A 27,404-nucleotide genomic window follows, 5' to 3' on the forward strand; every position below is an offset into this window, starting at 1 on the left:
CAGGGCCGCTGGACATCACAAGAAGCAAGTCTGCCGATTTAAACATATTGGAATTAAGGGCAATCTTCTACGCTATCCAGACAGCAGATCACCTGTGACGGGGCCGAGCAGTCAGGGTCCAGTCGGACAACGACACGACAATGGCATACATAAACAAACAAGGCGGCACCAGAAGTCGAGCGGCGATGAAGGAAGTAAGCCGGATTCTAATCTGGGCAGAATAGTGGCAGAATAGTTTGAAAGGGCAAATACGGCAATCTTCATTCCGGGCGTCAAAAATGGGGGGGGACAGACTACCTCAGCCGGCAGGAGTGCATCCAAGGGAATGGGATCTACATCCTCCAGTTTGTCACAAGCTGGTTTGACTGTGGGGTCTTCGACAGGTCGACCTCATGGCATCCAGACAAAATCATCAACTGCCTCTCTACTGCTCTCGGACGAGAGACCCGCAGGCGGTGGCACTGGACCCACTATCAGCACCGTGGCAGTTCCAATTTGTCTCTGTTCCCTCCATTCTCTCTTCTCCCTCAAATCCTACAAAGCATCAAAAGGGAGAAGGCCAAAGTTGTATTGGTAGCTCCGGACTGGCTTTGCAGAGCTTGATATTCCGTCATTCAACTTCTGCTGATCAATCCGTGGCCCCTACAACTGAGAGAAGATTTATTACTTCAGGGTCCTTTAGTCTATTCAGACTTAAAGCAGCTACGTTTGACGGCGTAGCTGTTGAAAGGGCCATCTTAAGACACAAAGGGATCCCATTCAGGGTAATCCCTACTATACTCAGAGGCCGAAAAGAAGTTACTTTAAAGCATTACCACCATATTTGAAAGGCTTATGTTTAATGGTGTGAACGTAGAGGATCTCCGCCTAGAGAATTCAATATAGCCAGATTTCTGCTTTTTCTGCAAGCAGGTCTGCGTTTGGGTTCTCTGAAAGTTAAAATTTCAGCTCACTGTTTTCTTCCAAAAGAAATTGGACATGATACCGAATGTGTAGACCTTACTGCAAGGTGTGATTAGGTTACAGCCACCCTTTGTTCCTAGTGTTCACTCTAGCTCCGGCGGCAGGCAGGGCACCGGAGCTAGAGAGGGCAACCTTGTGCGTGCGCCTGAAAAGGGGGTGTGGTCATGAAAAGGGGCGTGTCTATAAGACGCGTCCCCTTTTCGTCATACTTGGGGGCGTGCCCGGCACTTACGGACACGCCGGGCAACCCCCAAGCGCTGCAGAAAGGGAGAATAGTGACCGGGTCACCGCTCATTTCTTCACCCCCGGGACACTGCGTCCTGCGGGTGAAGACCGCACCCGCAGGCTGTGAGGGCAGGGCGCTTTTTGCCCTCCTCCTGGATGGCAGGGTGCTTTTTGCCCTCCAGAAGGAGGGCAGGGTGCCGCGCCCTGCTAAAACAGCCTAGCGGGAACGCTATGTTCCTTCTACAGCTCCATGGGACTTGGATCTAGTACGTTACTACTTAGTCTTTCCTGGTCAAACCTTTGGAGTCTGTGGAGTTAATATACCTTTTGTGGAAGGTAACACTACTTCTCGCGCTGGCATCAGCCAGGAGGGTGTCTGAACTGGGGAGCTCTATCCTGTCGTCCTCCATACTTGGTATTTCATGAGGATAGAGCGGAACTCCGTACTAGAATGGATTTTCTTCCTAAGGTTGTTTTGGCTTCTACATCAACCAACCTATTGTGCTACCAGTTCTTCCACAGGATTCACCTGCATCCAAATCCTTAGATGTTGTTAGGGCTCTTCGGATATATGTGCAGAGGACTGCAGCCATACGTAAAACAGACTATTTGTTTTGTATGATGCTGTTCGTCCTGATTGACCAGCTTCCGAACAGTCTCTGGCTCGCTGGATTCGTCTGACTATCAGACAGGCATATATGGCCTCATCTAGGGAGCCTCCACCTTTTATTACAGCGTATTCCACTCGCTCAGTGGGTGCCATGTGGGCGGCTGCTCGCGGGGTTTCCATGGAATCTTTGTCGGGCGGCTATTTGATCTGGCCGGCATACCATTTTTTTTTTCCTATAGATTCTACAAGTTTGTGGCCACTGCAGCGCAGTATGGCCAGTCTGTTTTGCAGGGTTCTCGGCGCTCTCCTGCCTGTGATGGGGGCTCTGGGACGCCCCACTGTCTTGAAGCCTCTAGTGTCCCCTAGTGGATGGAGAAAACAGGATTTTTGTACTTACCGATAAATCCCTTTCTCAGTTTCCTTGGACGCCCACCCTGCGCTGTTCCTTCCTGCCACACTTGTGGTCATTTTGTTATGACTGTTAAAGACCTGTTTGTCGTCTCTTGTTGTATTTGTTTGTTCAACCTTTTCAAATTTTTGTGTACTTTCGCCTCGTCCTCTTCTGTTGTCTTTTTTTTTTTCTCAGCTCCCCTCGGGCACAGTTTCCTAAAGATGGGTACACACTGACAGATACATTGGCCGATCAATTGATCGGCCAATGTATCTGCCCGTTGGGCAGTGTGTACCCGGGATGTTGGTGAACATCGGCGTTCACCGACATATCATATTGGCTGTGCTGCACAGCCGATGGACAGATATGTCTGCAGACATCTGTCAATCGGCAGGTGTGAACGGGTGGTCGGCAGACCACCTGTACACACACACAGCAGCAGCCGCGAGGAGGGGGGCTGGACACGCTCCCTGGTCGCCGGGGCCTGCGGGCAGACGCAGATGATGGTGGTTGTGTGTACGAACAACCATCATCTGCAGACCACTCAAACTGCAGATATATCTGTATAGTGTGTACCCACCATAAGACTGAGCTTGTTGGGGGGTATAAAAGGGGAGGAGCTAGTCACACTTCAAAAGATTTAAAGTGCCAGCTCCACTTAGCACAGTCTATACCCCACTGTTTTGAAGCCTCCAGTGTCCCCTGTGGAATCTTAGAAAGGGATTTATCAGTAAGTACTGAAATCCTGTTTTTTTTTCAGTACAGTGAGGGGATATAGCTGGAGAAGTGCTTTCTCTAGGTCAGGGTGTGTTTAGTACTGTAGAGTGCAAACGAAAAACTTTTTTTTTTTTTTAACTTTTAATATAATGCTAATATATTCCATGCTTTACAGTTGGGAACAAAACATAATACAACAAGGCTGGATAATAACAGATGTAAGAGGGTCTTGCTCTCAAGCTTACAATCTATAGGAAAATAGTCATTTGATACATAAGGATAAGTGCTACATATTGCAAATTGGACCAGTCAGATTCTTTGTAGGCTATATGATCTACTCCCACAGCAGTGTTGGCCTAGGGTCAGTAGGTTGTATTAGCGTACAAAGAGAAATACAAAACTTTTACGTGGACTGTGTAGAGGGGAGGTAATTGGTTGAAAAGCTTATGGAGGTGGTGTGTGTGGTTTTGGTATTTGATAAGGTTGTAGTGTTCACACTGGCGGCAGGCAGGGCGCCGGAGCTAGAGAAGACACTTCCACGCGCGCACCTGAAAAGGGGGCATGTCTATAAGACACGTCACCTTTCCGTCACTCTTGGGGGCGTGCCTGGCACTTACGGACACGCCGGGCAGCCCCCAAGCGCTGCTGACAGGGAGAATAGATGCCGGGCGCATGCGCCCAGCGTCTATTCACCGGCAGTGACCGGGTCACTGCACATTTCCCCACCCGTGGGACACTGCGACCCGCGGGTGAAGAAGTTACCCGCAGGCTGTGAGGGCAGGGCGCTTTTTGCCCTCCCTGAAGGAGGGCAGGGCGCTTTTTGCCCTCCCTGAAGGGCAAAAAGCGCTTTTTGCCCTCCCTGAAGGTGGGGCAGGGCGCTTTTTGCCCTCCCTGAAGGTGGGGCAGGGCGCTTTTTGCCCTCCCTGAAGGTGGGGCAGGGCGCTTTTTGCCCTCCCTGAATGTGGGGCAGGGCGCGCTTTGCCCTCCCTGAAGGTGGGGCAGGGCGCTTTTTGCCCTCCCTGAAGGTGGGGCAGGGCGCTTTTTGCCCTCCCTGAAGGTGGGGCAGGGCGCTTTTTGCCCTCCCTGAAGGTGGGGCAGGGCGCTTTTTGCCCTCCCTGAAGGTGGGGCGGGGCTCTTTTGGCCCTCCCTGAAGGTGGGGCGGGGCGCTTTTGGCCCTCCCTGAAGGTGGGGCGGGGCGCTTTTGGCCCTCCCTGAAGGTGGGGCGGGGCGCTTTTGGCCCTCCCTGAAGGTGGGGCGGGGCGCTTTTGGCCCTCCCTGAAGGTGGGGCGGGGCGCTTTTGGCCCTCCCTGAAGGTGGGGCGGGGCGCTTTTGGCCCTCCCTGAAGGTGGGGCGGGGCGCTTTTGGCCCTCCCTGAAGGTGGGGCGGGGCGCTTTTGGCCCTCCCTGAAGGTGGGGCGGGGCGCTTTTGGCCCTCCGCTAAAACAGCCTAGCGGGACCACTAAGCTTGTCTGAAAATAAGTTTTAGAGACTGCAATTAAGTCTTGTGCATGTGAGGGCATTTGACAGTGGGATCAGCCTGAAAAAATAATTTTGGATTTGTTTTTAAATGTATATAACATGACTTGGAAACAAATTGAATGTGTGTGTGGGGGTTGGCTGGCAAAGGGCATTTCTTTGTCAATGATGACACCTAGACAGTGAGCTTGAAGGGGCAGGGTTATATTTTTGTTTAGCCAACAGAAATGGATAAGGTAGTAAATGGTGGAAACTCCTTTTTGAAAGATTGCATTTGAGGTGTCGAAATGACATTCAGGATGAAATGTCAAAAAGGCATTAAAGACTGATCGTGAGAGGTCTGAGGAGGATGGGTAAATCTGGGTATCATCTGCATAAAAAGGATATGTGAGATGGCAGATAAACCTCAAAATTAATTGTATAGAATTTGTCAGGACTCGATCAAAAATGCATAAATATAAATATTAATTAAATAAAAATACATACATAGTAACTTGGAAATGCCACATAATAAATTTATATCATAATTCTGATTCTAAATGACTTGCATCAATCAGCTGAAAAATAGATAAAATAGTGTAAACCACAAGACCAGCTGTATTAATTGAGTTGAGTATCTCTCAGCTTCTTAATGATAATATCAGATCCAGTTTAAATGTCTTGGAGTTATCTGCAGATGTTAAGTTGACAGTCCAGCATGTAGTATATACTACTATTATATTGATCCTGCAGATCGGCCAAACAATTGCCTTTCTTCACAGTGATAGAGGGTTAAAGTCCTGTAAGGGTGATGTTCAATAACCACCTGGAAAAAAGCCAGAGTCTATGATAATGCTCACCCCTCTGATGTGCTCTGTGTCCTAAAGGCATATTGCCTTGATCGGGCTGTGGGAGCTTTGGAAGTGTGAAGCTGCACCAGCCTGCACTCCGCTGGGACACAGTCATGCAATGCGACAGCGGCCGCACTGTAGTAACAGCAGTGTCAGTCGCGGTCATCACGTGATCGGCACACCAGCGTCCTGGGTGATCAAAGATTCGACAGTCTTAGCTAAAAATGAAGTAGCTGGGGATCCCTCTGATGCGTTTCTCTTTGAGAGAGCCCCCATTGTTTTTAGGTACGAAACGTGTCAGTGGGATCCCCAGAACCTTTCGATAGGAGTGGTAGATAATCTTATGTGTGGGGAAGTCATTAGGAGTGTGAGATTTAAGCCAATTACTTTTACGTGAGTATTTGTAGGTGTCTTTTTACTTTAGAAACCTAAAAAGATATATTTGCGCCCAACTGATCTGCAGATGGTGGTTCATACGCACTGAACCACCATAATCTGGCCTCTGGTCCCGCTGGCTGGAGTTCGCATCGCTCCCCCCTCTCCACGTACTCTGCAGAGAGTGTACGGGCGGTCGGCTGATGTGCAGATATATCTGCCATTGGCTGTGATGCACAGCCGGAGCGATATGTCTGTGAACGACGTTGTTCAGACATATTGTCTGTACACCCTGGCTGATGCTCCCACTGTTCAATTGAACAGCCAATATATTGGCCAATGTATACCCAGCATAAGTTTACATGCAGTGTCCCCTCCCTCTGTGGAAACAATTGCAGAATTGAGAGCAAGAAGGCCAGACTTAATGCAGCTTAGTCGGGGTTGGATACAATTTATTAAATTTAATGTTTCTGCATGATTGGACACTTAATAAGAAGTGACAAAAATTATCTTCCATTGTTTGCTGGAACAGATTCTATAGGGGGACTTCAGTTGTTTTTGTGCGTCCGATCTGACTTCTAAACTGATTTGGTGATATTTAATTGTTCCATGTTTTAGCACGTCATGCCCAAATTAGAACGGGTTTAGCCCCGTAAGCAACCAGACCTGTCAAGTCCTGCCTAGCGCGCCTAAGCAGCAGTTTGGATGCTCAAAACATGGACACTTCGAAGATTTCTGCTTACCACCTGAGCTAGGGAACTTTTTTTCTGCCGAGGGCCATTTTGATAGATACAACATTCACAGGGCTGGTGCAGGCCACGCCCACTCCGTGTGACGTCACATGGGGCGGTGTCACAATCGCCGGTGATTACAGCAATGCCCAGAGCAAGGTGAGGATGCTCCCTGGGAGCTGTAAGGGCAGCGATGTGACTGTCTAAAGTGTCCTAAGGACGCCCCAGGTGGCACTGCTGCATAGATTCTGGCTGCGGGGTGCCTTTCTAGGCACCCTGCTAGCCAGATGAGATTAGCAGAAAAAAGCTCTGAGGGCCAGACCAAATGATTCCGCGTGCCTTCTACGGCCCCCGGGCCTGAGGTTCCCCATCCCTGACCTAAGCAGTGTGTGAGCAGATATCATGTATTCGTGAAGCGGTTTGTCGCATCACCTTACGACTAAGATGTATTTTTGGGCATAAAGATGCAGAAAATATGGACACCCCTCCTAGATGTGTGGTTAAAAGGATATCAGTAATTAAGGCACTGAAAGAATGCAGATTTTTCAATTATTTTATTAAACTATTGAAGTTGTGTGATCTTTTGGGTTTATTGTTTTTGTTACTGTTTACTTAAATTATTGAGAATTATTTTCTGTGGTTAAATGCAGCTTTATTCTCTAAAAGTAGAACAGTGTAAGGCTACATGATATGGGAAATGGCATTACTTGTCTTTTGGCATTACATTTCCATATTTTCAAGGATTTGACACTAAAGTTCTTGAAGTCGGTTGCATGGGTAGATCCCTATATGATATTCAAGCAAGTGATTTTCACCTCATTGATATCAGTGTTTTACTGTTGATCATATGTGGTCATGCTGGCGGCATGACCACACATGATCATATTTTCCAATGTCACTAAACCAGATTTAACACATCCATTTCTTGGGAGTCCATGGCCCTTTTCAGCTTCCTGATTTTGCAGAAGAGTCCTGGGGCCAAATGTAAGGGTGAGTTGTATCTTCAAAATGGGAAAACAATTTGGATGAGAGTTTAAATCGTGAGTGTTTTTGAGTCTGAAAAACATGCGAGTTTGCATATTCTCGGACTCTACTCCATTGGCCGAGTTTAAAAAGTGAACTCACATTTTCTAAACACTCACCTTTTACATTTGGCCCCACATCTATAGAAATATTGCCATGACTATTAAAATAACACTGTATGCTTCTATGGGAGGCTCATAAGGCCATTCTACATTGACACTGATTTAGATCCTCTGCCCATGTGATGAAAAATGGGGCCAAGAAGAATAAACGGAAGAAACACTAGAGGGGGTTGGGGGCTATCAAAGATGTCGGGCATCGGATCGCCTAGTCTGTATGGACTGCCCTACAAGTCGGCAGCCGGGTCATGTGTTGCATCGCTTGGGTGCCCAGCTTAAGACACACAATCTCAGATTCTAATGGTCATTTATCGAGATTATCATCCGTCAAAGAAGAGTTGAATTTATTGTTGATGGTTAAGGCAGAATTCTCAGAAGTCGCTCAAATCAGTATTTTTATGAAAAGGACAATAAAGCAGATCCAAATTGCCGCAAAGCAATGTCCTCTCTGTACACTCCCCTACATTTCCCCGAAACACGTGGCCCCAAGCTCATTACTTACTGAGGTGGTCTCTGCATTCTATGATAAATTATATAATTCGAAGGGCAGTCTGACTCTCCTCACCCCATGGCAGTGCTTCAACCGTTTCTCTCCCAATGTCAACTATCTTGCTTATCCCCTGACATGGCTTCATCGCTTAGCACTGAGATTTCTAGTGAGGAGGTTGATTATGCTGTTTAAATTTTAAAAGCCAATAGTTTGCCAGGCCCAGATTGCTTTACTGCTAGCTATTTGAAAACCTTTCGCAGTTTAATAGTGTTCTGCAAGGGCCTCTCTTTTTCTCAAAGCACTTGAAGTCCGTATAATACCCAGAGAGGACAAAGACATGATTAACTGCGTTAACTATAGACCAATCTCTCTGCTTAATACAGGTATTAAGCTGTATGCCAAAATCCTCGCCATGCGCTTAAATTCGGTATTTCCACAACTTATTCATAAAGACCAGGTGGGCTCTATTCCTGGAAGACAGTCGCAAGACAACGTGAGGCATATTATCTTATTCATTTAAGTAATGTATTGAATACTCCTGCTCTCATGCTTTATCTGGAATAGTAGAAATCATTTGACAGGATCACTGTAATTCAAGCCTTCTATTCTGTTCCATCAGCTAGGGTCTCCGTTAATGAACTTGCATCCTGTCTCCCTGCACTAGTGTCACTGTTATTCACCCTGAATATTTAATATTACTGCCAGCACAAATTTTTCCTGACATCAATGGAATAAGGGTTTACTCATCTGATTATAAAATATCTTTGTCGATGTTCTCTTCTCTCTGGTCCCCCGCCCACACCTCCCTACCAAACTAGTTTAATATTCTCACAGAATATGGACTTTATTCCAGCTAAAAGATTAATCGTGCGAATACTGAAGTTTAACCTCTTCATACTCCCCATTTCTTCTTCGGGGTCCATAGGGATACCATGGGGGTATTATGGTTGCAATACCAGGCACCAAACAGGTAAGAACTTTGGCTCCCAGAATGCATCGGGTCCTTCTCCATATATACCCTGCCCCTAGCCATAGGACTTCAGTTTGTTTGTTTGGTGTGGCAGGACTTAGAAGCACCTTTTATACAGGGGACTGCTTAGGCAGACCTAAGCTTTCATTTTATGATTTATTTTACTTTGTTTTCTTGAGTTGGCAGTACTAAGCATCTGTATTAAGATGCACTGGCTGCGACTCCATCTACCTCCGCTGGGCTGCAACATCAGTAATTGTGCTAGTGATTTCGGCGGGTCGTGGCTGAGCTTAGTTGGCAGCAATGCTGCGACCTGGACTGCACCGGTTGCTCGGAAATGTCGGGTAAGGCGATTCCGCTCTTGCAGAGAATTGCGCGCGGCAGTCTTTGCTTTTGGTGTAGATACGCATCAGAAGCTGCTGCTGTAAGTACCAGGGATTGTCCGCGTTCTTACTACACCAGTTGGGGCCTTATCGTCTGATGCCGGGGATAGGCAGCAGGTGCATATCTGCTGCCACGAGGCGAGTACCCGGTTGGTTAATGCAGCTTAGGGGGAGGTAGGCGCTCCCCCGACAGCTCCTTCACAGACCCAGACGCAGTCCTGATGAATAGGTTTCGCGCATCTGGGTTGCTCTGCCTACCCTCCACATGTATGAGACGCTCACTGTCCACGGAGTGCACCTGGTAGCTGTTGGTCTCAGGAGGGTCTGGGTCAGTCTCCCCTGTATACCTCTCTTGGTTAACGTATACGGTACTCTATATCCTACTATTACTTTGCGATGCTGTAGCTGATTTTGAGCACTTTGTAATTATATTACATATGCATTGTATGTGACTGTTTGCTAGCTGCTGACTATGATTATTTTCTATCTGTCAATTATAACTGTCACTTATTTCTTTGAGTGCTCCACATTCATTTAGAATTGGTGAAGGCTGTCACATTACTTTGCAATTGTTGCCTTTACGTTTAAACATGTAAAAAGATAAAGGGAAACAGGAGGGAGAGATAAAGGGAAACAGGAGGGAGAGCCCACATGTGTTGGTGTCATGTATATCATGTAAAGAAAGTATGGCGCCAGCTAATGTTGATAATAGACCGATGGTGAGTAAAGCGCCTAAACATAAGTTGTCTTTATCTCAGTCTGTTCAACATATGGATTCAAACGCATCATCAGAGGGTTCTGGTTATGCACAGGCAGTGATTGTGCTGAGCGAAAAAATTTGTGGGTCCCAGGGACCTCTCTCTAAAAATGGGGGTCATATTCCACTTTTTATGGATCCCATCAGAAGTTATGGTACAATGCTAGGGGCAGGTAGTTGGGGTTAGGGGGGTTTTAGGGTAAGCAGTAGTTTGGGTAGAGCTGGAGATAGAGGCATGGAAAAGTGGTGGATAAGGGCAGACAGTGCTGGCGGCAGGGGGGAGGTAAGTGCAGACAGCAGTTGGGAAAGTGCTGGGAGGCAAGGATAGAGCTAGGGACAGACAGTGCTAGGGGTAGGGGGTAAGGGTAGAAATTAGCCGATGCAGCATAAGAGCAAGGAGGGGGTGGGGCGGGAGTAAGGGTAGATTGGGGGGCAAGGATGGGTTAGGGGTAAGGGTAGATAGCAGCTGGGACAGTACTGGGGGGAGGGGACAAGGATAGATAGTAGCTGGGGCAAGCAGTACTGGGGGTAGTTTCTAAGGCACTGCAGGCACACTACTGCAGGGTCACAGCCATAAGCCTAAACGGCCCCTGGGCACAGATGCAAGGCAGTAGAGTGTAGGTAGGCATGGAGTGTCACGGTGGTTCACTGCCCATACACAGAGCACACATCATGGGGCAGTGACAGAGAGCAGCACTTACTGCGGCATAGGTACATGCTGCGGGCGGCTCCCAGGGTCAGTGCGCCCTGTAGAGGATGCAGAGGCACTGCTGGAGACTGTCAATGACCTGAGCTGGAGGAAAGAGCCCATAGCAGATCAGAGCACTGCGCTGGCGGACTGAGAGGGGGGGGGGGGGAAGACACTGCAGGTTGCTGATTGGCTGGGGAAACGGGTAGCAAGCGATTGGCTGGAGGCGCTGCTGCATCTCCCGCAGGTTGGGCGGAGCCTGGCAGTCCCGGTGTCTGGCTTTTTGGAGCTGCCTGGAGATTGGGCGACGGACGGGGACTAGATGAGGAAACACCACCGGCGGCTATTGGTTGTGAGGATGCCGCCGAGCCCTGGCGACGACTGGCTGCTGCGGGACTGCATAGGGCGCTTCCTGCAGGACGTACTTAGTTTTTAAAACTGGGTCTCCATCAGCCTGTAGCATGTAAAACGCGCTACAGCCCATATTTTGTGATCCCTGCACAGGATTCCTCTCCAGGATCTACTTCTAGTAAGGAGGATCATCCATCTACTGTGGATATTACTTCTTTGGTGAGGGCAGTTAGATCAGTCATAGATATTCAGGATGATGAACCAACTCATAGTAAGAAGCCACTAATGTTTAATCACCACCGGAAGGTGGTCAAAACGGTATTTCATGAGTCTGAACAGCTCACTGAGCTTATTGAGGAGGCATGGGGAAACCCTGGTAAGTGATTTTATGTTGATAACAGAATAAAATCATTGTACCCATTCCCACACTTGGTATGCGCTAAGTGGGAGGTACCTCCTACTGTGGATGCTCATGTAACTCCTCTGATCAGAAATGCTACATTGCCTATTCCATCGGCTTCTTCTCTGAAAGATTCCACAGATAAAAGATTGAATCTTGTTTTAAGGCGTTATTTTCATCATCTGGAGCAGTTACCTGTCCTGCTATAAGCTGGAGCCTGGGTAGCTAAAGCAGTTGAAGAATGAATTGGGGCATTGGAAAATTCCCTACCAAATGCTACCAGAGACAGATGATGAATATCTCCCATATACAGGAAGCGGCTTCCTATCTGGGAGGAGCTGCAGTGGATGCTGGAAAATTATCTTCTAAGGCATCAGCAGCATCAATAGTTGCACGTAGAGCCCTGTGGTTAAGGTCTTTGAAAGATGATACAGCATCAAAGAGGGTGCTGGAAGTCTTGCCTTTTCATGGAAGGGTACTCTTTGGAGCAGAGCTGTATAGCATAATCTCTACTCTGGTGGCTTCAAAGTCAGCAGATCTACCATCTATGTAGAACTAAGCGGGTTTCTTTTCAGTCTTTTCGTCCCCAGTGGAAAACCAAAAAACAGACTCCCTCCAAGCCGAATAGTTTTCAGGTCTAAGCGACAAACTAAGGGGTCTGGCCAGACAAGACGTTCAGCCTCTAGGCCAGACAATAAACCCTCGGCCTGATGGAGCGGGCCACCTCATGGGGGATCCCAGGAATGAGGACCGACTTCAGTTTGCGGATTGTTGGCATCAAACATATACAGATGCCTGGGTCTGAGAAGTGGTCTCTCGGGTATGCCCTCACTTTCAGGAGACACCCCCACCAGAGTTTTTTGCCACAAAGCCTCCATTGGATGTGGGCGGGGCCTTGGCTTTTCAGTAACCAATTCACTCCCTGCTACAGACAAGGGTGATCTCTATTTCTCAACAGGGAAAGGGTTATTCAAATCTATTTCTGGTCCAGATACCAAATGGGGCATATCGTCCTATATTGCATCTAAAAACCCTCAACCGGTTTATACATGTTCCCAAATTCCGCATGGAAACTCTCGGTCAATTATTTTCGCTATGGAGCCGGGAGATTACATGGTTTCCCTGGATATTCACGATGCATATCTACATGTTCCAATTATCCCATCCCACCAGCAATTTTTAAGGTTTGCTGCCCTTTAACAACATTACCAATTTCAGGCTCTACCCTTTGGCTTTTCTACGGCTCCCCGGGTATTTACCAAAATAATGGCGGTCATGACTGCCTATCTCAGGGGTCAGGGAGTCATAATATTGCCATATCTGGACGACCTTGTGATATTGGCACATACGCCTGGGGTGTTGCAACACCATCTGCAGCTGACCATAGTCTGCCTACAAAGGCATGGCTGGATCATCAATTGGAATAAATCATCACTTTTTCCAACACAGCAGATGATTCCTCTGGGAGCGTTGCTAGATTCTCAGGCACAAAGGGTATTTCTGCCAGATGACAAGATTGTGGCATTATAAATGCGGATTCATGCAGGCAAAGAGTATCCATTCTGTCAGCAATGCGGATGCTGGAATCAATGGTATCAACCTTCGACATGGAGGGCTATGCTCAGTTCCATTCCAGGCCTCTGCAAAGGTTGATTCTCTCCAGGTGGAACGGACAGTATCATTCAATACTGTATCATCCCAGATCTTTCTCACCTCAAAGGTTTGTCACTCCCTCTTGTGGTGGCTAGAAAAGGAGCATCTAAACAAAGGGTGCCCATTCTGGATTCCAAATTGGGTGCTCCTCACCATGAACGCCAGTCTTCGGATGGGGGGGCAGTGACAGATCACACTTTTCTGGGCAGATGGACAGATCAAGGAAGTCATCTGCCAATAAACATTCTGCAACTGCGAGCAGTATACAAAGCACTTGTCAGGGCACAGGACCTGCTTCAGGGCAGGCCTGTCAAGATCCAGTCCGACAACGTGACGATAGTTGCCTACCTCAGTCATCAAGGAGGTACAAGAAGTCATGCGGCCATGAAAGAAGTGACAAAGGTTCTCATTTGGGCAGAACGTCATCTTCCGGCCACCTCAGCAATTTTCATTCCGGGAATACTCAATTTGGAAGCATACTTCCTAAATCGCCAGGACATACACGCCGGAGAGTGGTCTCTGTCTGGGAGTGTTTCTGCTCCTGGTAAACAAATGGGGTCTATCAGAGAGAACTCATGGCGTCATGCCACAATGACAAGGTACCCAGGTATGGGTCCAGGTCCAGAGACCCATCAGCAGCCTGCGTGGACGCACTGGCAATAATCTTTCCTCCAATTACCCTGCTTCCAGGAGTTCTCAGGAAATTCAAGCAGGAAGGTGGAACAGTAATACTGGTGGCTCCAGCTTGACCCAGATGTCATTGGTTCACCGACATACAGAATCTGTCAGTAGACAGTCCGTATCCTTTTCCTCTGTGGCAGGATCTGCTAATGCAGGGTCCCTGTCGAGATTCGGACTTGCCCCGTCTAGCTTTGACAGCGTGGCTCTTGAAACTTCAATCCTAAAAACCACAAAGGGATTTTCCAGTTCGGTTATTCAGATGATGCTTAGGGAAAGGAAGCCTGCTTCTGCCCACATTTATTAGAGAGTTTGGTATTCCTTTGTGCAATGGTGAGAATGTAAGCTCTTATGAGTACGGCCCTCTACCCTCTTGTGCTTCTCCTTATTCTATTTTCATCTACTTCTTACTCCCCACTAGGGCATCTAACACTTGGTTACTTTGTTGCATATGGTTGCTAATGTAGCAATGTATATTCATGTTCCTTGTCCTGTATTGTATACTACTGTAAGTCACTGGTCAACCTATTTGTTTATGTACTTTGTAAGGCGCTGCGGAATGATGATAATGATGTGGTTATTGTTGTTCAATATGATCCTAAGGTATTCAAAGTTTCCAGGATTCTGGCTTTTCTGCAGGCAGGATTAGACATTGATCTTAAAAGTAGCCAGACAGAGACCAGTCTGGAAAATAATTAATCTGGTAATAAAGCAATATTCTTCTGGAACCAAAGAGTTTTGCGGGTTCAGCATCCTTTTGTTCCACTGGTAGCACCGTGGGATTTGTCTTTGGCTCTTAAGGGTTTACAAGCGTTCTCATTTCAACAGTCTCTGTAGATTTGAAGTGGTTGACTGCAAAGACAATTTTTTTTTCTTCTTGCTATCTCATCTGCTTGCATAGTATTTGATTTGGCAGCGGTCTTGTTGCTCCCCATTTTTGATTTTTCACCAGGATAAAGCTGTTCTTCGTAGAAGGGAGGGTTACCTTCCTAAGGCAGTGTCCCGTTTTAATGTGAATGAAGAAATTGTTCCAGTTTTTCAGGCTCCAGACCTTTCTGTAGGTGAAGCTTCCCTGGATGTAGTTCGTGCTCTCCGTATTTATGTGGAGCGTATGAATTGAAAATAGAAAATCAGATTCTCTTTTTGTATTATATGGTTTTCACAAACCAGGATGGCCAGCTAGTAAACAGACTCTGGTGAGATGGATACGCATGATTATCTCCCAGGCTGATCATGATTATCTCCCAGGGGGGGAGGGTTGTGTGGAGGGTTTGGTTTAGGGCTCCCGGGGGGGGACTTAAGGTTAGGCACCCCCCCCGGGAGGTTAGGGTCAGGCTAGGGGAAGGGGCAGTTAGGTAACCTCCCCCCAGGGTTGCCTAACCCTAAGTCCCTGGGGGACTTAGGTTTAGGTGGCGGGGAAGGGGAGGATTAGGGTTAGGTACACTAAAGGAGGGTTAGGGGGTAGAATTAGGTTAGTTTATACTTACCTTTTAGGACGATCTGGATTTCCTAATCTGTCAGGCTGCCGCTGCCGGGATTTGAACCCGGCGCTAAATCATACCGAATGCTGTCCCGTAATCGGTATGGAATCCCGGCTGCCGCATGGCCGACAGATCAGCAGAGCCCGGCAGCGGAAGCCCGACAGCGCTGGAAATCCCGATCGTACCTAAGGTAAGTATAAACTAACCTAACCCTCCTTAACCTCCCCCCCTAGGGCCTAACCCTAAGTTCCCCCGGGGGTGCCTAACCCTCCCTCCCCCTAGCCTAACCCTCCCGGGGGGGGTGCCTAACCCAAAGTCCCCTTCGGGTGCCCTAACACTAACCCCCCCCCCCCCCCCCAGAGCTGTCCGCCTTCGGGATGCCGGGCGCCTGTCTCCCGGCGTCGGGCAAATGACAGGCGTCTAGATAGACGCCTGGCATTTCACCCTCCCCGGGATATGACAGTCAGAAAGCCGGCTGCCGTTATTAAGTCAGCCGGCTTCCCGATTGTATATTCGTAATATTGCTGTTGAACTGAGTATCTCAGTGGGTACTGTGCACAACATTGTTCATGATCAACTAGGGTACAGGAAAAAGTATTCTTCCTAGGTACCGAAGCAACTCACAAAAGGTCAAAAAACCAATAGGGTGGGCTTGTCTCTCGTGCAATTGATGCAGTACCATGAGGAGGGAGTGCAGTTCCTGCAGCGTAATGTTACAGGAGATGGTATGTGGTTACATCATGTGACAATGGAGATGAAGCAAGCATCCATGACATGGAAACATGCATCGTCCCCACCTTCAAAGAAATTCAAAACATCTCAATCAGCAAAGTTGGTTACTGCGACCGTGTTTTGGGACCAGAAGGGCATGGTTCTTGATTTTCTCACCGAGGGAGAATACTGTGAATGCTGTTCGCTATTGTGACACATTGAGCCTGGTTGCAGAGGGCAATTTGCCAAAAAGATCTGGTTTGCTGCGCACAGGTGTGGTATTACTGCATGATCACGCCAGACCACACAACAATCCGCTCTTGTGAGGTAATGAACAATCATCCCTGCAGCCATGACCTTGCACCGAGTGATTTTCATCTCTTTGGACCATTGAAGAAGCACATGGACGGAAGGCGATTTGTAACAGACAGTGAAGTTACGCAAACCTTGGCTTCAAGTGCTTGACACTGATTTCTTCTGTGCCAGGATAGATGCTTTGGTGTATGGGAACTGCGTGGAAAAATAATCTGTACCAAGGCCTATACTATTGATTACACTTATATGTACGAGTTGAATACATTTATGCTATGATGTCTTGTTACCTTTTCTTATTGAACCAACCTCGTATACTGAGTGTTCCTGTTTTAGATTGCCTGTTACAATTTCACCTGCCTCTTTTTGCTAGAATGATACAACTATTTTATATAATTTTGTTTTATGCATGCAGTTACAAAAGAGTAGGAAGGAAGATTGTGACAGTTTTAACTCTTGATTCATTATACATAATAACAGTAGAAATTCATGGGTTTGTTTAGAGTTCAAATAACTTTAAGACTGATCACAGCATTTGTGATTTTGTTGATGAAGCTAATATGCAGCCCATTTAGTTCAAGTAGTCTTAAAGTTTTCTTAGCTATGCACTTACAAAGGGTTTTCTTTAGATGACTGCTATGGTCTACAGATTTATGAACATAACCTAAAATTAAATTATAGCCACTTTACAGTAAGTGTGCATAATTTTTTGGAACTTCACAAGCGAGAAAAACTGAGCGAGATGGAATTATTAGAGAATATAAACAGCCATATTATGTCTCCTTGCATTTCCAATTGTATTGAGCTTGACAGAAGATCATATGTGTATCGTATCTATTTTCAAACAGGTTAATCAAGAGAGAGTGCGTACTTGCATGCTCATTCTTGAGCCTGTGTAACTTTAGATTTATAACACTTATTGCAAGACTGCAGCTTTCTGTGTGTGTTTATTCTTTGAGCTCAATTCGTTCACAGGTATTATACATGCCTTTTCTGTGTTTTTTTTTTTTTTTTTTTTTTTACTTGTGGAGGCAGTTTTTAACTCAAAGCTGACTTGCCCACACATTTCTACATCCTTTTCTCCATGTAGTTCTTCAGAGCATGGGTAGGCAATGTTTTTCACACTGGCTATCAGTCCATCAACCTTCCAAGTCAAACTTTATTTTGGAGTGCCAGCCCATTATAAACATTAGAGGTATGCAGTCCCCCCTTCACAAACAGAACAGCGTAAAGCACGACATAGCTCCTACCTGTCTTTTGGAGTTGAATGAAAGTCCTGACTAAGCAGACTTGTCACCTAAATTCTGGACAATTCAGCCAGAATCAGAACAGTTTGCGCTCCCCTACCTGTTCTTGAGGCTTCGTTACCTGCGGCACCACTTGTTTTATGTTTAGCTGATGATTCTGTGCCTTATTTGGTAAAACTAGATAGATGCATGAAATTTGAACATATTCATAGATATTGAATTAAATCAATGGCATCGATGTTTGAGTTAGGTTTTTGTGTCCTCTGAGTACAAGTTATTCAGATTCAGACCTTTTTCCACCCTCACTTCTTTCCTTGGCCCTATGCGTTGGAGAGGCAGACTCCTAGTAGCAGTACTGTATGCTGGGAGGGCGCGCGCACAGGTTAGGTGGTATTTTCCCACGGATGAGATCTGGCCATTGGACAGTAGGCTTTCAGTGCACTCAAATTAAGTGCGAAATTTAAAGGAGGAGGGCATCTCTTGAGATCCGTTACTCTTGTCACCTGTGGCATCCAGCATCATAAATTACTGGCACCAGGGCAGTCTGCCAGGTGCCACAGGGTGCCGACCCCTCATGGGGTGCGAGCAGAAATCCGACAACTCCTGGTGCAATGCTGCTTTCTGCCCTTAGCGAGGCTGAAACAACATCGGGCCGGGCAGTTTAGTCGTAGAATGCAGGTTCTCGCGACTAAACACCATGTTTAAGGTACAAGAACGGCCATTCTCCGACCTAACAGAGCGCTTAATTGAATAGCTCTGGGAGCTCCTTCCTGGCGCTGTTCAATTTCCGTTGAATTGAATCATGCCCATACTGGTTATAATTTTTCATTTTGTTGAAACTTACAGTTCAACACTGACACCTTTATAATGGCCTCCATAGTTTTCTTCTAACCACTATATGTAATTAAAATACAAATGTTCAGTTGAGTGTAATAAGTGATGGATTTGGTTTAAAAAAAAAAAAAATACTTTGTAGTGCAACATTCAGGCATTTTAACCCTTTTGAGCTTCTAAGCTATTGGCAAAACAGAATACTTTCACAATCTAAATGGTTAATTTATTTTTTGAAATGCATCTTTTCAGCTTTGATGCAATTTCCACTGGGTGTGAACATAGTGTACATGCCCAAAGATATTCTTTATGGTAAAAGAAGCTGAAAATAGTGCAGCATATCTTGTTTGACACATTGCATAGTAAATATTTTAAGGCTGTAAATGTCTGTAATCTAGCTAAACCGAGAACACTGTCTAGGCTGTTGCATTGTATGGAAATTATAGCTTTTTGGGAGTCTCTTATTGGAACTGCTTTTGTGTTAATGCTTTGTATTTTTCCCCTCAGGCTGGATTAATTGAAGCAAATGGAGAGCTCAAAGTTTTTGTAGATCAAAATCTCAGTCCAGGAAAAGGTAAAGTACCTGTGAATATTTCTAGAATGTCTTACTGAGCTTGTGTGTGTATGTATATAGTTTCTGTTTGCATTGAACTTGAGCTGCTTTACCTGAGAGAAGAACGAGTGAGTGCTCAGTGTCTAATAAACACAGACTGCCCATCACAATCGCTAAATACACTGCGCAGTACGTTATTTAAGAAACGAGCATAATGTGATACAACTTGCAGACACAAAAAGTTGCTAACATAAACAGGTTATACTAATTGTACCATGCCATCAACTGCAACAAACTGTAAATTACAGTGCAGTAAATGATGAGAAAACTACTAACTACACCATTACCCATGTGTACATGCAGTATCTACTACAAAATACAAATGTGTCCTCATACATCTAGCCGCCTTGTGCTGCCCTTCCAATCGTTCCGTGGCGTGATTCTAGTGTCGAGCGTCTTTTCACAAACCCAAATCTCTTTATGCATGAGTGTTGTGGGGAAGAGGGTCTTCGAGGTAGTCCTGTATGTCCTGTTTAATGTGAGGGAGTACCCAGTCGAACTCCTTTCAGAGTGGAACAAGTCTACCCATTGTCTGTCCAGCCAGATTCTGTCTGCTCCAACTAGTATACCAGTCTCTTGTTTAGACGTTGTGAACAGATAACAGTCGAAGGCATCCCTTCAACACTTGGCATTGGATAGTGGCCTTTAGGATTAGGTAGTGGTCATATTTTCGGCTTGTTTTCAGAGGGTTTTGGACCCTGGAGAAGTCCAGAATTCTGACCTATGCCTTGGAGCTAAGGATTTGTTTTATGCCTGTAGTAAGAGGATGTCCTCATTTATGTGGAAAAGCAGTATAAATTCAGTCTGACCATGCCAGGCAGTGGTATACTTTAATCATAAAAGTGACAACAGAAGTCGTCATGGAAGTTTGCATTCTGTGCATAGAAATCTTGGGAGTGTATTTTCTCAGCAGGGAGGTACTTCATCCTGGGAATATTCCCTTCATCTGAAAGTATTTCTTAGCTGGTGGAAAGGTGTGGTCAGCCAGAAGATGCAAAAGCTCTGCACCAGAACCACTGATTTCTGGTAAATACCATGTTTGTACTGTGATTATTATCCCATTTACCTCTCCACCAGTGCCAAGGCTATCAATGGTGCTGACGAAAGTGAAAAGGGAAGGTGTTAAAGTCATCCTGGTAGCCGCAGACTGGCCATAAAGGCCGTAGTACATGAGCGTTCGTGTCATGGTGTAGGATCCAAAGAGTTTGTCAGATAGTGATTCAAGCTGTGCTGTAGGATAGGTCACTGGTCTCAGCCAGCAATTACCTTAAGTTTGGGAAAATATACAGCTCTTGGCTTCAGAGGCAGGGGTGTCCTACTTCATTCTTTTTTGGTTGTCCAGGTTAATACTGTTCTTACTGTTGTCTGGGTATGGGCTGAGACTTAACTCCTTTGAAAGTTGAGTTTTGTAGTTTATTTAGCCCTTCACCCGGATACAAAATATTTTTAAAGGCTTCTTTAAATGTAGCGCCTCCTATAGCCCAGGGGATCTTAATGTTATATTAAATGTCTCGTAGAATCCTCCCCTTTATAACCTTCTGCTTCAGTGGAGTTAAAGCTCCACTCCCCCATGTGAGGTTTTCTGTTGGCTCTTTATCAGCTAGATGAGTTTCAGAGCAGTGCGCTCTTTCTTCCATGGGTTTAGGCTATCATTTATACAAAGTATTTATTACAGCCAAAAGTGGTCTCCTGATTCTGGACGCTTGTTAGATCTACAGAAAAGGGCTCTCTTCATTGGATGGGGTTAGGTTTTTGCAGACTTTTGTTTGGAAGACTGATGTCCACCAGATAGAGGAGGATGTAGTCTGTATCCCAGCACTTGCATTCTCAATGGTATTAGGGTTCGGCAGCAGAAGAGGAATAGGGTTAGGCTGCTGGTGGAAAGTGTGTTTGTGTGTGTGTGTGGGGGGGGGGGTAGATTAGGCTGCTGGAGGGGATTGACTGCATGCATCGGGATGTTCACTACTGGGATTCAGGCGCTGGAGTTCTGAGCACCGGGATCATGTACCCAACCCAACAGAGGATCTCTTGGTCTTTTATATAATGCTCTGCAATTGTTTTGACTGGTCCATTGCTAGGTGTATTACTTAAACCATTGGGGATGGCCAGTATTTTTCTGAAAATTCCAAGGCAGGTACCAGATCAGTGTCTGTGCACAACGGTACATAGATTTGGCTGAGCAGTTGTATAGGGTCCTCACCTGGTAGTCTGACACTGTAATCAGATTCTATAGGTTTAATGTTTGCAAGCAGAAATGCAAGATGTGCAAGAAAGGGGCTTTCGTTGATCGTACTCCTATTTTAGATGCAGCTTTGTGATGTTTGTAACATGTTTCCTGTGGAGAATTAAGAAAAAAGGATTTTGTATTTGTGCTAAATCCTTTTCTTTCAGTCTATTGGGGAATACTGTTTGCCGGTTGTCTTTTCACTTTTTATTATCCTCTGGATTGGTTAAATAGAACGGTGTGCTTCCGGCAGACATGGGCTAAAGGGGACGAAGCTTTGAAGTGTCATTTTAAAGTGACCGCACTCTTCCATCACCGCTATAGCCAAATGTTTTCTTAGTGCTCTTAAAGGACTGAAAGAAACATTAGAACAAAAATCCTCTCTCATGCTTCATTGTCTCCATGAAAAACGTAGACCACTGTAGGTTTTAAGGCTGCACTTGTTGCTATGGCTACTTTACATTTTTTACATTTTTTTTTTTTTGGTCTGGCTGCAAGCCTGTCCGCTCTGTTCATTATACTCCATCTATACAAAATAACTCCTTTGCTGATGCTATTTTGGCTCTTCACGTGCTTGTCGTGTTCCAACATCAATATCTGTAGTTATTTATGCATCACTCACGCAGTAAATATATTTTTTTTTTTTATATATAGACTTTGAATTTCATGTAAATAACATCAGTTTGCTTATTTCTCCACACACTGAAACATAATCTATCCAAAATGGCCAGAAAGTACTTTGTTGAAATTGCAAGCAAGTAAACTAAATCAAATCTGTAAAAACAAAATAAAAATGTAAACACCACCAACAAATAATTTGTTGTTCTTGCTTCGGCATTAATATATGTCAAACAAAAAGTCTATACATGTAGTTTTTCATAATAAATTAGCATTTGAATAGTATGTATATTTCCTTCTTTTTTTTTTTTTTTTTTTTTTATTCCCTTAAGTCTGAATAATATGGTAGCCAAGAAAGGCATGCCATTTAGAAAATAGACAACTTACCACATCAAGTGAGGAGACCCCTGTTCTTCATGCCAGGATGGGTGAGGTTTTGGCATTAGAAACATTTATTTATGTCTAAACACTTTCTGCAGTATAACATGTTATTGTTTAGTGATCACCAGGCATTAACTACAAAGGGGGCAGATTTGAAAGAGGTGACTAACCTCTTTGAAACATGGATGCCTCCCAAGCGTGTAGTTCACAGGATGTGAAGAGATCGTGCACATTAAGTGCCCTCCCCCAGCCGCCAACTCTGCTCGTATGTCTGTAGTAAAGCTTGATTTTTGTCTACTGATCTTGCATGAATACGGTAGAATGACTTCAAATGGTTAACATCATTAATATGGTAAGGAGAAGAAATGAGACACTGTTCTCACTCAGTAGTTGGGAGAGGTACACATTTACTGTTTTGTTTTTTGCCTAGAAGATGCCACCTTAGCTTATTTCATGCCCTTTAACCCCCAATGTTATAGAGAGTTGGCATTGTAGTGTGGGTTTTTCCTTCTTGTTTTTTTCTCAGGATTTGTCTCTTATAGGGAAAACTAATTTTAAAGTGTGCGTCTTTTTTATAAGGTGGCATAGATTTCTACATTACTGCTCATGTGAATCGACACTAAGCTCAGGAGCAGTAAGTTGGAAAATCAGACTATAAGAACTAATACTGTAAAGAATTGCTATAAAGATAATTGTACAAGATATAACAAGAGAATTTATAATTTCTGTTATATTCACAGAAATGTTGAAGCAAAAAGTTACACACTTGTCGATGCTGGGATCGACAGCGGGGGCCATGCTGCATTCGGCAGCATGGCCCCAGCTGACTATATCGCCAGTGATGAGCGGTGCTGCTGGCAATGCGTGGGTGCGTGCATCCCTCAATGACATAGCGGGTACACACTGCCCGATACATATTGTTTAGTGTGAACCCCGCATTACCATTCAAGGAATAGTGATATACAATATTGTAAAACTGCTAATTAGACGTTCAAATATAGCTGCTGAAATAATGTTAAAACAGGGAACGAGCTGGATTATAATATAGACTAATTGTTGCTTTACAGAATACCAAGACAGAATGGTCTATTCCTGTAGATAATGGTGCTCAGAATATTCTTACTAGAACTTCTATGTTAAGCGATTATTTCTGTTAACATTCTTGTTTTTCAAACCTAAATTTTCTTTCATCCATGGGCTTACTGGAGAACACTGGGGTATAGCTGGTGCTGGAGGAGTCTGGACACTAAACCTGGTTACTCGCTTGTCCAATCCTCGGCAGACTCCCTACCGATCGGTTTGTTTGTCATTGGACAAGCGCGTATCCTCAGCTGAATGACCCGCACACCTGATCCCAGTCGCCTGTCTGTCTGGTTTCCTTGTTAAACATCCTTCAAAACGAGGAGACCCGACCAGCTGACCAATTTTGTAGTGTGTAGGCGACTGATCTCTGGTCTGGACAGCCCAGCACACCACCAGCATGGCGGCAAAGCGAGAACTCTGCACCATACGGTGCTACTGTGATGTTGCGGGATAATGCGGACTTGGTGGCGGAGGGCTTAGTGGTGGGACAGAGCCTTTACTTGCAGAGTTCGGCAGTGGGCGCCATGCACAATGGGAGTCATCTGGGCATCAGTTAATTTTTCTTCCCAGGATGCACTGGGTACCTCTCCTATACCCCGCCCCTGAGCCAGAGGCACCTCAGTTTCGTTGGGTGCCTGGCCAGAGTCGGGTCACTGAACACGGTGGGGCTGTTCCATCCCCTGAAGATCATCTTTCCCTCATTTCTTCTGAGCGGAGAGTCCAGTGGACGTCCGTGCTGCCGCTCAGTCACCCCACCGGCGCCTAGACACCGGTACTGATCCGGGGATCTCGGTGGGCTTCCAGGGTCTTCGCTAGCTGGGACACCGGAGGAGCCCTGGACTGTGGCCGGAGGCTATGGGGATTAAAGGTAAGCAGCGGGTCTCTGTGGTGGGGACCCGCTGAGACACGGTCCTTCTTCCCCAGGGCTTGGGACTCCTGCGCATCCACTAGACCACCAGGGACATCGGGGCTGGAGTTATGGTCCTTGAGGGATTATGTTTGAAGTGTTGTGCTCCTCCAGGTCCCTCTACAGTCTCTGCCACGGCGCAGGAGCCCCCTTGAGACGTTTAGCTGTCCCTCCTGTGTTTTCCCCTACACTGGTTCACACAGCAACATCTTATGCCCTCTCAAAGCCCCCCCCCCCCTTCCCCCATGGGTTAATACAATTCCCACTGCGTTGCTGAGGTGCGGTAGGGGGAGGCACCATAAAGTAGACCGGCTGAAAGATTTTTGCCGTCCTCTCAATCTACTATAAGGATGACGAGATCTCATCTGATGATGGTGTGCTCCCGGATGAATCTGATTCAGTTCTCTACATGTGAAGTGGAGTCCAAGTCGAAAATATATATTCCGGGTCTGATACAAGCTGTCCGAGCAGCACTGGTCATAGAGGAGGACGAACCTCCAGCTCCTAAGTCCAAACATGCATATTTCAAGGACGTAAAGGTGACCGCTGCTATATTTCCCTCGTCCGACCAGCTGGTGGACCATCTAGAGGTAGCATGGAAAACGCCTGGAAAGAGGTACCAGCTGCAGAAGCGTCTGGCCTATGCTTATTCTTTTTTTGAGGACTATTTTACTAAATGGGAAAAATGGGTGGATTCCCATGTAATGCGCTTGGTTAAAAGCGAGACTGTCCCTATGCCTTCCATGTCGTCCCTGACTGATACTACAGATAGGAAGGTGGAGGTTTGCCTGAATTCTATTTATTCCCTTTCAGGTGCCATGTGCAGACCAGCCATGGGTATCTGCTGGGTGGCTCGGGCTATGGAAAGTTGGGCAATCACCCTGGAGAAGTCCTTGTCTCCGTATGCTACCAGGGAACAATTGAATTTGGTGGGTAACCTCCGAGATTCAGCTACCTATTTTAACGAGGCTGCCTTAGATGTCAGCTTATTGAATGTCAGGATTTCCACAGCGGCCATTGCAGCTCGCCGCTCCTTGTGGCTTCGCTCTTGGAGTGCAGATGCGGACTAAATTGTGGATACACTGGCAGCCGCCAAGTCTCATTGTCTGCCTTCTGCTCCTGCTCCCTTCGGGTCTTGGACGTTGTCCTTTCGGACCTATCGGGCCCCAGGTAAGGTTAGATTCCTGTCCTTTCCTAGGCCGTCAACCACCAAGAAAACTACCAAGCCTAAGAAACAAGCTTGGAGTGTGAGATTTCCAGCTGCCAGGCCTGACTGGGCGAGCCTCCCCCCTGGGGTATCCCAGGGTGGGAGACAGACTTCTGCAATTCACCCAGCACTGGTATCAGACTACCACAGACACCTGGATGAGAGAAGTGGTCTCTCAGGGGTACGCCTTCTCCTTCCGCAGACTACCTCCCCATCAGTTCTTCTGCACAAGCCTCCTGTCAAACATGGACAAGGCCTTGGCTATTCAAGAGGCAGTGCAATCCATGCTTCAGGTAGGGGTCATTGTACTGGTCCCGTTATTCCAGAGGGGAACGGGTTATTATTCCAGCCTTTTTCTGGTTCAAAAACTGAACTGATCCCACCGACCTATACTCAATCTCAAGTCCCTGAACAAATTTCTCAGGGTACCTCGGTTCAGGATGGAAACTCTGTTCCATGATACTGGCTGTGGAACCTGGGGAATTTATGGCGTCTCTGGATATTCAGGATGCATACCTGCATATTCCGATTTGCTTCGGCTCACCAGAGTTTTCTCAGGTTTGCTGTGTCACAACAGCATTTCCAGTTTCAGGCTCTGCCGTTTGGCCTCTCTACTGCACCTCGGGTGTTTACAAAAATTGTGGCAGTAATGGCACTGCGGCTGCAGGGGGTCCGCCTGTTTCCATACCTGGACGACTTCTTGCTGTTAGCAAGGTATCCAGAGGTACTTCACCACCTACAGCTGACAATATCTGTACTACAGATGCACGGGTGGTTGATCAATTGGAAGAAGTCCTCCCTGATCCCATCTCAAAGGATGCTCCACCTGGGAGCTCTGTTGCATTCTCAACAGCAGAGAATTTTTCTGGCCACAGACAAAATCTCCACTTTGCAGACGAGAGTGCTCAGATGCCGCCACAGTCGCCAAGTGTCCTTGCACTAAGCCATGCAGTTACTGGGATCCATGGTGTCGACGTTCGACATGGTGGAATATGCCCAGTTGCATTCCCAGCTTCTGCAGAAATTGTTCCTCTCCAGGTGGGACGGATTACCCCATCGGATAAGGACACAAACAAGGTACTCTCTCCGGAGGTGCGTCTATCTCTGCCTTGGTGGCTACAGTTGGTTCACCTCACCAGGGGGCGCCCCTTTTAGATTCCGAACTGGGTCCTTCTGATGGCGGACGCCAGTCTCCGGGGTTGGGGTGCAGTGACAGGTCCACACTCCTTTCACGGACGGTGGACAGCAGAGGAGTCTGCTCTACCAATCAACATATTGGAACTTTGGGCAGTCTTTAGGACCCAGCAACAAGCCAGACTTACTTCACAGAAAACCCGTGCAAGTTCAGTCAGACAAGGCCACGACCGTGGCTTACATAAACAATCGAGGAGGGACTCTAAGTCAGGCGGCAATGTCAGGTGTCACGCATCCTGACATGGGCGGAAGGCCATCTACCAGCCATATCGGCTGTGTTCATTCCAGGAGTTCTCAATTGGGAAGCAGACTTCCTCAATCGTTACCACGTGCAACCCGGGGAATGGTCTCTTCACCAAGAAGTGCTTCAGCTCCTAGAGGACAGGTGGGGCCTTCCGGACATGGACCTCATGGCCTCTCGACAAAATTACAAACTGTCATTGTACGGGTCCAGGACAAGGGAAGGATCTCTTGGTAGACGCTCTGTCAAGTGGACCTTCCAGTTTGCGTACCTCTTCCCTACTATCACCCTTTTTTTTTTTTTTTTTCTCGAGTGCTTTGGATGTTCAAACAAGGAGGCACTGTCCTGCTGGTGGCTCCAGCATGGTCCAGATGTCACTGGTACTCAGACCTTCAGAGTCTCTCCAATGACACTTCGTTGCTGTTGCCTCAACGTCCGGACCTGTTGTCTCGAGGTCCTTGCCTTTACCCGGACCTGGGTCAGCTGTCTTTGATGGCGTAGCTCTTGAGACATCCCTCCTAAGGT

At 46.4% G+C, this 27,404-nt stretch overlaps 1 protein-coding gene across 2 annotated transcripts in view; it reads left to right on the forward strand.

Annotated features, from left to right (window-relative positions):
* Nucleotides 1-27,404, forward strand: part of TFDP1 (transcription factor Dp-1) — a 160,816-nt gene that overhangs the window by 6,215 nt on the left and 127,197 nt on the right. For both annotated transcript variants that reach the window (XM_088458704.1, XM_088458713.1), the window contains exon 3: nt 18,919-18,985. In XM_088458704.1, the coding sequence (XP_088314830.1) occupies nt 18,919-18,985 (67 nt within the window). The remainder of the gene's footprint in view (nt 1-18,918; nt 18,986-27,404) is intronic.

Source organism: Taudactylus pleione, unplaced genomic scaffold (genome assembly GCF_031769625.1).
Source record: "Taudactylus pleione unplaced genomic scaffold, aTauple2 ptg000041l, whole genome shotgun sequence".
NCBI classification, from domain to species: domain Eukaryota; kingdom Metazoa; phylum Chordata; class Amphibia; order Anura; family Myobatrachidae; genus Taudactylus; species Taudactylus pleione.